Source organism: Lutjanus erythropterus, chromosome 1 (genome assembly GCF_056507025.1).
Source record: "Lutjanus erythropterus isolate fLutEry1 chromosome 1, fLutEry1.hap2, whole genome shotgun sequence".
Classification (NCBI taxonomy): domain Eukaryota; kingdom Metazoa; phylum Chordata; class Actinopteri; order Lutjaniformes; family Lutjanidae; genus Lutjanus; species Lutjanus erythropterus.
The window spans coordinates 4,099,408-4,111,822 of NC_139317.1; the positions used below are offsets into that span (position 1 = coordinate 4,099,408).

Sequence of the window (12,415 nt, forward strand, 5' to 3'; positions counted from 1 at the left end):
TAGGCTGAAAGTACATAGAAGAAGCAACCACCGCTTTTTAAACCAGTACAACTAGTCTTCTACAGATACAAATGGTGCACAAAGAGCTTTCCTATTAGTACTAGACCATCAGTCTTCTCAGCCATAATGGTGGTCATATTCTTTGCCAGTAAGTAATTTTTTTTAAATTCAGCTTTAATTCAAGAATTGTATGGCGGTTCCTTCATTCAAAAAGTTGCATGACACTTATGTTTAAAGAATCATTTCAGCTGGGGTCTTACGTGATAGCACTGGTTATCATTTCTTTTGGTCGGGATAACGTTGTGCTCAAAATAATTGCTGAGATCTAGGAACACTGTGACATCTCTAGAATGAAGTCAGATGAGTCAAGAAACGCAAGATGTCAAATGATCAGACAAGTTGTTAAAAAAAAGACAAGAGTGATGTTACCGCAACTCCACATCTCTGCAGTTAACTTGGTGACTACAATGTTATTATGACTGAGAGAAATGTAGGACAACAGGGCTGGTTAACCAGCTAGAGGAGCCTGAAACCAAAATTAGTCCTTTCCTCACTCTCTGTGCATTAGTGTTTATGTATCATGTTGCCTTCAATTACCCATCAGCTACATACTCATTTCATTTTGTCACTGTGCCCTAGAAAGAGTAACGCCCCAGTGCAGCATAATAACCACCGAACCAGCGGCCATTAATGCATTGTATGTTCATGGAACCTTAAACAACCTGGGCAGCAGGAATCCATGAAACAGACAAGTGAATGTTATAAAACATCAGTGTGATGTGTTGCATTTTATGGTGTGTGAAGTGGTGATTCAGCATTGTTTCCTCACAGCATGATGGTCCTGGATTCAAATCCAAGTGTGCATGTTCTCCCCTTGTTTGCGAGTGTTTCCTCTGGGTGCCCTGTTTTCCCCCTCCATCATAACATGTATGTTAGTCCAATTATCTTGTCAGTGCCCTTGACCAAGACTGACCAAGAGGCTTAGAACTGGAGTTGTTCCCTGGGCACTGCACAATTTTCCTACAGGGACCAACAGAGGATAACTTAGCTTAAAGTACAGAAAGTTTTGCGTAACTCAACAAATCACTTAAACTGTAAGATTTTTGAAGGGGGACTTTCTACCTGTGTGAAATGACTCTCTTTTATCCTTTACTATTTTTGGAAAATAGCCTTTTATTAATCAGTAGTTCCCTTTACATGTTTACTGTTAATAAATTATACAAACCAGTGTAGGAGTTTGTTAAATATCTCTAACCATCACACAATAGCAGGGACGATATGTGCGGCGCCAACTGCCTTGCGACAACAAAGTGGTGGAAAATAGATGATTCACTACTGTTGTGCGTAACAGACTTCACAAACCAGCTTCATTGTCCTGTATCTTGCCTCAAGCCCCAGAAACCAACCAGGAGTCCTATGCTACCTGACCCCATGTTTTCTGTGTCAGTTTGTTTAAACATAAATATACTTGCAAAGGACCAGGCAAGATACCATAAAAATGAAATGATTAAGGAATTGAAACTAGATTTTGACACAAGGCTCCTCTAAAAAACATAAGAACACACATTATTCAAATTAAGAGTTTAATTAATTAAGCAGTAAATCATACCTTTTCCAGGGTCACTATATTCAGGATTTTGGTGCTATTGCCTCACTTGATCTGGTATAACCAGTAGCTTATTGTGGCAAACTTCAGATAGACACAGCTGTGCAGCTGACATCAGTTCACTCTTCTCTGCTTATGCTACACTTACAGCACTTTCTTCACATTTACCATTATTGTTGCTCATAGTCACAGTTGCTGTTAATCAGTAAACAGTTATGCTTTCTGAAAAGCTTTGAAACACTTTTGTATAATTGTACACATGCTGGATGGTTACAATAAAAACAAGACTTAAACTAAGGCTTTAATATGATTCAACATTAAAGCCTGTAGGCCTGCAGTCATACTACAGGGGGCCATCTCTGACATAGAAGTGTCTTTTCATGCACAGTGACAATCAATGAGCAGTGTAAAAACAAAAGTAAACAAACCACAAAACCTCCATGTGTGTCACATCACCTGGTTTAGCCTCTATGCTTGTGGCTGTAGGGTGTAATGGATCATATTTATTTTTAGATAAATTGTATGATGTAGGCAATGGAATGCAGATGAGCCCTGGCACTCCACCCATCCAAATAGTCTGACACAGGCATGTTGATTTTATTTTTCTTTGTTACTGCCATGATTTTTCAAACTGGATCCTGAACACATTACACTGCTAAGATGTTGGCAAACAGGCATACAGTCTAAAATCTAGAAATAAGGCCAGGCTTCTTTTATCAGCCAAAATAGTACAACATTAAAAATTAAACACAAACAGACAGACTGATGGTCAACTGGGGTGAACCAGCCGAGTATTATGCAAAGATGATGAATACGTGGCTTTGTAAATCTGATGCAGACCAATGCTTTTGATCAACAGTCTGTGCCTCACTTGTAAGGGCACCGAATTTGTGATGTAATTTTAGGGTGAGAAAGAAGTTTGTGTTTACGAGCAGAAACACTGGTCTTTTTAATTTAAGTGCAGCAATCAGACCACCTAGGTGGAGGATAAAAGCCCTTGAGAATTGTCTTCCAAAGAGGACATTTTAAGATCCCTACTCTGGAAAGCCTTTCTACAGAGCAATCTACAGGGAGCTGGGTCTGAGATTTCATCCCGAGAGAGGCTGGTACAGGAATAGCCGGCCAAAGATGGGTGAATGGAAGAGGAGGAGGGCGTGGGACTGGATCAAGGCTCTGACCCTGAAACAGATGGTCTCCGAAGGGACGCATCAAGGGCTGTACTCAGGTCTGATGCCTGAAGACCCCAGGAACCAATCCCAGATAAGAAATGCTCATCCAAGACACCAGCGGACAGCAATATTCTTTGACACAACACATTTATGAATAATGCTGTCCCTATACGAGAATTTTAAACTTTGATTCAATATTTGTTAAGAAAACTCATCATGGCAAAATGTGATCCTGGAGACACTTACTGTTTGTGAACAACCATAGAAAAGGTTTTGAGTACTTTGCCAGCTGCTTATCTGTTTGTCAATGTGATAACATCACAACTGAGCAAGATTCAGTCATGAAACTTCAGATATGTGTAGCTGAGATTAAAATTAACACCAAGTTTGAACATGGGTGCGGTCTGAGCAAGAGTGCCAGAAGTAGGGGCGTATGAATCATAGTCATTGCCACCTACTGGCAACAGGAAATTACAAGGCTTAAATTCTTATAGAATTATTCCTAGCAGAGTCTTAAGACCTTAATGATGCTAGATGCTGAAGCTTTTCAGTTTTCATCAAATGCCATTTTCATGATGATGCATTACTCGCCATGAAACAGGAAGTTGTTGTAATTTAAGTGTATGGTTTTGCTGTTTTGTTTTTTTTTAACCTTGTACGTCTGTTTGTCTGTGTCATCATGGCAGAATGTGGCCCTGGAGACACTCTAGTGGAATCGATGACAGAAGCAGTTTGGAGTTTGGCAGGTGTTTCTGTGTCTGTCTGTGGACAGATTTCATCAACGTGAGAATCACAACCATGCAAGACAACTACTCATGTAATAATGTAGTAATGACTACTAAGAACTCATTGCAGCTCATGTGACCATAGATGTATAAAAGAACCTAGCAAGGGCACTGTCACTCAGTCTTGCCTCCAATTTTTCCCAGTGGCCGCTGGCAATATTGCAGTAAAAAAGCAAAAGGTATTTTAGCCACAAGTCACCATTATAAAAGAGACGTCTTTAAAACTGGTGACATGACACATCAGACTGCAAAAAACGCCAATTATGCTTCTATCTATTAAGCAATTTTGATCCATCAAGGTTTTATATTTGTAAAACTTTCCTCAAGCCAAGAGGCAATTTAAAAATCTGTGACAACATCACAATGTGAAGTCTATGGGCTGAGAGGGGAATTTGTGGGTGGGGACAGCAGGGAAACACTACAATGCATATTCAAGTAAACACGGAAGGTAAAAAAAATTTTTTGGCATATGCACCAGGCCAGCAATTCTCATTAGACAGAATTGGCACCATCTCTGCAGCTGGTAAACAGTTCTAAACAGTACATCGATGGGTGTGATCCTAACATAAGATGCAAGCCAAATTTCAGGCAGGACAATAAAGATGAAAAATGAATGAGCTCTTCAATATTTTTTTATAGCCTTGGTACTTTCTATTAGGGCTGGACAATAGGCCTATATTGATATTATATCAATATTGTGATATGAGACTAGATATTAAAGGCTGAATTACAGTAAAGTGATGTCATTGTCTCTGTTCTTCTATGTTCTATTATTTGCTTTTAACCACTTAGTCATTATATCCAGATTCCTGATGGCTATTTATCAAAAATCTCATTGTGTTAATATTTTGTGAAATTACCAACAGTCATCTCTACAATACTGTCACAATATGGATAAATATTGACAGAAGAAAAAAAAATTAGTGATATTTTATTTTGTCCATGATGCCCAGCCTTACTTTTGATACTACTGAATGGATTAATCAAGAGATTGTATTGTTTATCACATATTATATTGAGTGTGTTGAACTTTCCAATACGTTTGACAACCTTATTTCCGAACAAGCACTAAACTCTGAGTAAACTCTATAGGACAGATGGTAGACATAAAAAGTCATGGCCTGACTCGCTACAGATGGACAAAGTTGGGAAATCGCTACTTGAAAAAAACTGCCTCAGAGAGATGATAAAATCTGTTGGCCAGACTGCTGGTCATAGAGCGGTTAAAGGCTATGTGAACAGCTCTGTTCCCCAGCATTTCTGTCATGCCGGACGATCCCTTAGCACTGGCCCACTGCTTCCAAGTCTTGATCTAAAAGAGGCTGGGAAGCTTGGCATGAGTAATCTCAATACAAACACACAGCAGTAAAAATATAATCTAACTGCAACTGAGACAAATGGCACTTTTCAAAATGTACATGCACATCTCTCTGTCCCCTTGTTGTCAGGCATCAGTGCTCGGGAGGCTGGGTGTACTGCAGATAGCTCCGATCAATGTTGCAGTAGTTAAAGCACTGAAACAGTTAAAGAGCTCTGTGGCTCTTCTCCATAGCTGACTGGCGGTAATGCAGTGCAGATGTGGTTGGCGTTGTAAACACTTACCGCCCCACTCTCCCCTGAGACGGACAAGCAGGGAATCTGCCTCTCACAGCAACAACATAAGAGCCTAAGACCATTACCATGGATGGATATTAAGTTAATGCACTGATTTGTTTTTTGGACAAGAGGAAAATGGTTTTAACTTTTAATCAGAGTATATTAACAGTAAGGGAGTGCAACAAAAGAGAATTTTCTTCAATGAGATTTCCCAACAGGCTACTGCAAGAAGAGCCTCCCTAATCTGGATAGACTTCAATCCAGACTCTGATTTCCCATTTCCCTTCCAATAGATTGTTATGTCTTTAGTTAAACACAACACTGATTGTTAAAACAAAGTTTATGTACCATTATTTCACTTTGGCCACATATACAGCTTACAGGACAAGGACACTCTTGCGAAATAGTGATGAAATGACAGTAATCGTGATATAATTTGTGAAACATCTGTTTTGAGTATAACCCTGACAAGTGGTGAAATTATTCTCCTGAGTCCAAGACTTTAATAAAAATCCTACATGACAATTCACAATTAGTGCAAACAACAAAAATTAGATCATTAAATTACAGAGTTTGAATCCAGTGGTCTACTCAGGAATTTTACAGCTATCATACTCTGATGAGGTTATGCTACCATATTATGTATGCTAAAATTGGATGTGAATATCCACAGACATCCTATTTTAGAAGTATAATGATTGTGCTGCAATGGTGCGGTACCGCTGTCTAATGAAATGTGCGCACCTCTGATGTGCACAGATCACTCTGCATGGTTTGGCAGATGAAAATACAGCAGTACTGCTGCTGTTACTTTTTAAAGTAACAATTCCTTAAATCTCTGAGTGCCATGTGGCATCAGCTGATGTCAAAGCGGCTGCTTTCACCTGTGAAATCCTGTAGAGCTGTGTCTCTGAGATATCACTTAGAAACTGGGCTATTCATGGTTTTCAGTCACAAGACATGCACGGTGACCTAGAGGGCAAAAACAATGGGCCAACAAGGCAGCTCACACTGGACTGTCCGTAGAGACGCAGCACAAGGCACTAACATTTCCCTCTGTTTCACATCACAAATATTTGGATCACCTCATAAACTAAAGAAAAACAAAGATATGACAACAAACTACAAGTTTTGGGCACTTGCGATCCATAAATAGCACCCGCTGCTAAATATGAGTCACTTAAGTACCAGCTAGAGCTCCACTTCGGCGATGTTTACATCTGTCTTGTGGAGAATCCCTCACCTTACACTGCTGATGTGGATGAAAACGTACAAAAGTACAGACAATTATGTGTATTTTTGATCTGAATGGGTCAATAATGCTGCCATTTAAGCAAAGGTGAGTACTAATTAACTAACATTAACTATCTAATATGAACTCATGGGTTTTACTTAGTTTCAGGGTCATTGTGGTCAGTATTGTGGGGCAGTAATGACAAAGCAGTATCATTTCATAAGGTTAACATATCTTATCTTGTGATATAAATCTAATTAACACTTTGGTAAAGTGTTCGTTGTAAATATGTGTGTACTCTGACAGCTGCCACCATTTGTCCTCCCCGGGGACAGAGACACATTTAATGGCACAAATCCACAATCTCCTCCTTTGTCTGTTTTCTTTGTCGGACAGGATTCTGTAGAAACACAGCCCAGGTTTGTCTCATCATCGGTTAGTGCATCTGATCGCACAACAACTATCTGAAACAACAGAGACCATTCAGTTTATAAGCTGGTGGGCAGTGGAAGATGGCACCGTTTAGCCCTGCAAGGGGGCGTTCCTATACAGACGTGATGTCACATGAAAACTATGAATTACTTGTGACCTTTAACCAATCAGATAATGCTGTGGGCAGGACACTGAGCAAGACTACAGAGTGTAGTATTATGGATCAATGTATTAAAAAAAAAAAATCTAATTGCCATTACTTTGATATGATTTGGAATATTAGATGTAATTATTTTTACATCATACACCATATTGTGATTTTGAAAAAAAAAATCCATCAGTTGTTCAGCTCTACTGTATTGTACATAATTCTAATCTACAGAATAATAGCATAACTTAAGACAGTATAGTGGAGTGCCGTAATTAGGGCTGGGTAATATGGCCCTAAAATAATATCACAGTATTTTAGGGCATTCTGCCATAATGATACTCTTTTGTTTTTAATTTTGTTACACTACTTGCACATCTTACATATTACGGTGGTTTATTATCTGATCTTTTGTAACCAAACCATTTCAACAATACTGAAGTTGCCTCCCTTTTTGGAACTAACTCCTCTACTGTAATATTCCCATTATCACAATATATTTTTTACATGGTTAAAAACTAAAATTATATATTGTGAATGATACAATATGGCACACCCCTAACAGTATTATTAAATAATGTAGTATTATTATCATTACATTCACCATTACTGCAGTGGTGAGTACAGACAATGAGAAGCAGCTACATGAGAGCCAAGCATATTTTAAAGTTAATTTAACCTTCCCACTGATCTGAAAAATGATCTGATCTGTGACTCAAAACAAAGATTTAATCTGAACTATGAGTTTTGTGATCCGTTGCACCTCTAGTACAGTATGTGTAGCAGCATTGTCCAGTTTTTTAGGGGAAATCCAGGATTGTTTTTCTATGTGACCTTTCACTTCAAATGTCCTACAATGCTTTCTACAATGGTACTTGTTGTTAGAAATGTGGAATTCTTGTCTCATCTGTAAGGGTGTTCTGGTTTGATTTTCAGGAGATGAGGAACTTGTCTGCTGCATGAATCTAAAATTACACCTCAATTAAGACGTGCTCTTCAACTACATCTACCTGACATTCATCTCAATCTTCTTTTTTTATTCTACTCTTTCACAAGCTCCGGGAAAACCGGAGTCTGTAAATCAACCACAAATCAGAAAAATCTAATTCAGTCATAACATCCTGCCAGATCCTGATAGGCAAAGTTTCAGCAGGGTTTACTTGCCAGCTTTTTTACATAACAGTGAACACTGAACTACTAGAAATAAGAACAAGCAGCCAGGAGCACCGATGTTTGTCTTGGCTTAAAGACGCAGGCCAAATATGTGTATGAAACATCTAGATTAAATCAGAACATTGTTTTAAAAGTGAGCTGGTCATACGCCTAACTAAACCACGGTTAATACATTACAATACCAAAAGACAATTGAACAAAACTTAAAAGCAGATGGTTGTGGGGTTTCTCCAAGCTTTCAGATTCTTGCCTATTCAAACACAGTCAGTTTAGGCCAGTGCTAAGGGGAAACTTCTATTATCTCTGCCTGTGGCGGTGAAGTGGGCCAAAATCCACTGCTGAGGGGGAAGTTTATCCATGTTACACACTGTGACGACAATCTGCTGCAGGTTGGAGCAGGAGGCTCGACCTGGCCTGCAGAGACTTGACAGAGCTGATGCCAATCACGTATACAGGACTGTTGGTGGGGAATGATGGAAGAGAAGAAGAATCGAAGGGTAAGAAGAGCACGAGAAAAATAAAATAAGAGATACATTTTAGGCCATCTCACAAGGGCACATGAATGTATTTTTGTTCATGTAATCATGTTTGTTTAACATCTTTAAAAACAAGAACGTTGTGACTGTAACAGTTCAAAAATTCGATTTAACAGTCTGTAATGTCCACAGAGATCATGGTAATCAATATAAAATAATTTTTGCCCATCACTTGTTACAGCATGTAACAAACCGGTCTACTCTACAGAAAGATCCACTTCTCATAGAGCAGGTCTATCCAGCTGGTGGCCCGTGGTCCAAATCTGGGCCTTGACTGACCTCAATCCAACTCTTTGATGATTTATAAACTTGAAAAAATAAAATAAAATAAAAGATATAATTGTGATTTTATCTAAATAACCAGCAAATATTAAGAGTTATTAAAAGTTTATGGGGGTTTACATTGTTTATTAGAAGATAATCTTTTTATTAGTAAGCTAATTAGCTGATTCATTGGTTATACATGATGTTAAAGGGACAGTTATCCTCAAAATAAAAAATACATATTCTTCCCCTGGCCCGTAGTGCTATTTGTCCATTTCGTGTTTTCAGTGCGAGTTGCAGACTTTTGAAGATACTGGCTGTCAAGATGTCTTCATCATCTTAAAGACCAAATGACACCCAGTTTGTGCTGCTCAAAACACCAAAAAATACATTTCAAAACTTTAAAACCAGTGTCTCTTTCCAGAAATCATAAATCATGATGCAGTTACTCAAGATAATCTACAGACCTTGTGGCCAATTCCATGTCCGAACTATTTTCTTTTTCTTAAGATAGGTAGTTTCAGAAAGTAGTTTTTCACACACATGCACTGGCTTGGCTTGACTTGGTTTAACTCGGCATGTAAAGCCCAACATGGCAGGAATTTGCATCTCCATTACAATAGGGCTACCCACATATGTGTCTTTTAACTGATGATGATCTTAGCTTGAGTCGAGTGTCTGTAAATTGGCAAAGATTTTATTTTCTATAAATTCAGGAGATGTTCATTTTTCATCAGCAGTAACTTAACATGATTCCTATATGGCTGAAAGCCAACATGTACAATAAAGCAGACAGGATGTATAAACAGTCACGTTGGAAAGAAACTAAACTTCAAACCACAGAGATTCTGTGAGAAGCTCTTAGAGCTGAACACAGAGACTTTTAACAACCTGTTTCTCTTTGGTCTCCTGCACACACATGATTTCACTCTCAGGGGGTCAGGCTCACCTTGGTCTCACTCCAGAGAATCTCAGGTGTGACCCGTCACAGCTCGGCATGTTAAAAGTGGTAATGGAATTGCAAAGCAGTGCAGTACGGCTTAACTCGTAACAACGGCAAAGCCCCATAAAGAAGTTCCGGGTCATGACTTCTGCGGTGAGTTTTTCAAATATATTTTTAGCGGTTTAAGCACCAAAAGTAGACTGCCTTATGGTCCCATCATATTGAAGAAAAGGCAGACATCTCTACGGCTCCAAAACTCGAGCAATTGCAAAGCTCACCAAAAAAAAACAAAAAAACAAACTAGATAGATAGAAGGAATGTAGGAGAGTCGAGCTGAATGAAAAAGATGTTAAATGCAACATGTTTGTTCTAATCTAGAATTTACCAAGGTGCATTTTTCTATCACATTTGTACATAAGATTTCTTTTCCAATAGGCAAAAATAATAACGTGAGAAGGTGCACCGTTTTATTTATTGTTGTTCATTTGAATTCCTAAATTTGCAGATAAGACAAGGGAAAAGTAAACATCTGGCCTCTTGGCACTTTACGTTTTTCCAATCTGGTCCTTGTTTAAAAAAAAAACATAAATAAATAATTGAATAGGCCTGATGACTGATAGGTCTACTAGCCAAACCTGCATGTGCCATCCTGACAGATAATGTATTTTTTTTATTAAATGAAAATTGGTTGTCATTTTAATACTCTTAACTTTAGATGACATGATGCTCAACATTTCATTGAGAAAAAATGTGGAACAAAACAGCGCTGCGTAAAATCAAACATGATCTGTGTTCAGTGGTTTGTGCCACATGGCTCTCCCACAAACACACCCACTCTGAGAGCACTGACGTCTGGCTACTCCGTGAGGACGTTTGTCAGCCAACCTGTTTTGTGCTGTCAACAATGACGAGAGGGCGTGGGCCTTATTCATTTCTACAGTACAAGCTGTTATAGTACGTTCAGCACGCAGCCTGGTGAATGTCTGTGTCGGCGCTGTGGAAGAGGACGAGGCAGGGTGACTGGCAGGCGGCCAAACCAGCATACAAAACACAAGTGTGGAGACAGAGCAAGAGTGAAAGAGAGTGAGTGGGGAGGAGCTTGGCTGAGCTTTTTTATCACAGGGCCATAATTCACTGCCTTGTAAACACTGAGGAAAAGCTGTCGACCAATACACCGCCTGCTGTACGTGGGCACAACCAGAGCTGGAAAAAGGGATCTTGCAGCTCACATCGAGGCCAGCCAGTGTGGCATAGTTTTCCAGCAGGTATTGTTCCTGAATTTCTGTTAAGGTGGAGATTCTGCACCACAGGGCAGTGGTGCTGTGACAACATAAAATCCCTAAACAGTAGGACGACAGCTGTTGGGCATGACCTTTAAAGCAAAAGGCTACCTGTCAAACACCTTTAGGTAGACACAGCCTTCCCAGGGCTAACAGCATCGTGACACTTGAAACGTGTGCAGAAACAATGAAGGCCAACAACTCCACCCTGCTTCAGTTCTGATCTGAACATCCATTAATTATATACATTTCTGATTATGATTTGTGTTTGATAGAGGCGACTGGTGGCCGGTTATACAAAAACAACACTAGCAGGCAGGCGCAGAGAGGCTTGATACAGGAAACAGACTGGCAAGAGGAAACAGTTCCTGTTGTAAAATAATCTAGTTAGAGGAAGAAGAGAACACAATAACCATTCTTTCAGCAACTCAACAGATGTGCTACTCACCTTCTCCAGTTGTTGTCCAGAGGTGGGGACAGGTACACAGCTCCATATGGTGAGCTCTCTATGTAGGTTTTAGTTAAGAAAATTACTGGCACAGAAACAAAAACATCATCACTCATACTTAGTGAATCTTATGTCATATTACGACCCAGAAAAATAAGTAAGGCAAGTAGAATACAACACATTTCCAATATGACTTTAACTCCAAAGTACAGAGGGAACAATTACAGGTGTCACGAGAAAACTAATTTCTGATAATTAGTGTTATATCTCAAATTTTAATTTTTAATTTTTCAATTTTCATTAAAACAGTGTTTGCGGGGCTCAACAATAAGGATTGCCTGCTTGTCTCATGCTAGTAAATCAAGCAGCTCACTTAAAAAATAATAATAATAATTAAGCAAATAAACTTTGAATTTCAGTGAATTGTTAAAGTAATTTTTCATGAAAAGGGGCAGGAAATGACACTCTTAGCCTCTCAAATATGGAAATTTCCAATTTTTTTGTTTATTATCATATTAAACTGAATATCTTTGGTTTTGGACTGACAAAATACGACATTTAAAGACATCACCTTGGACTTTGAGAGGCTGGGATGGACATTTTTCGCAATTTTCTGACAGTTTGACAGATTAACTGATTATAAAATAATGGGCAGATTAATCAATATTCAAAATAACTGTTAGTTGCAGCACTAGATTAAACACTACGGTCAACTTTAGTCTTTGTTGTTATTTGTTAACTGGTAATAAGAAAGCCAATTTGTACAGGGTACACAAGTGTAAACTGACTTCGGGCAAGTAG

The 12,415-nt window shown here is 38.8% G+C and overlaps 1 protein-coding gene across 1 annotated transcript in view; it reads right to left on the reverse strand.

Moving 5' to 3' along the window:
- crtc3 (CREB regulated transcription coactivator 3) overlaps positions 1-12,415 on the reverse strand; it is a 60,339-nt gene that overhangs the window by 29,332 nt on the left and 18,592 nt on the right. The window contains exon 4 of the mRNA XM_084724242.1: positions 11,615-11,676. Coding sequence (XP_084580368.1) covers positions 11,615-11,676 — 62 coding nt within the window. The remainder of the gene's footprint in view (positions 1-11,614; positions 11,677-12,415) is intronic.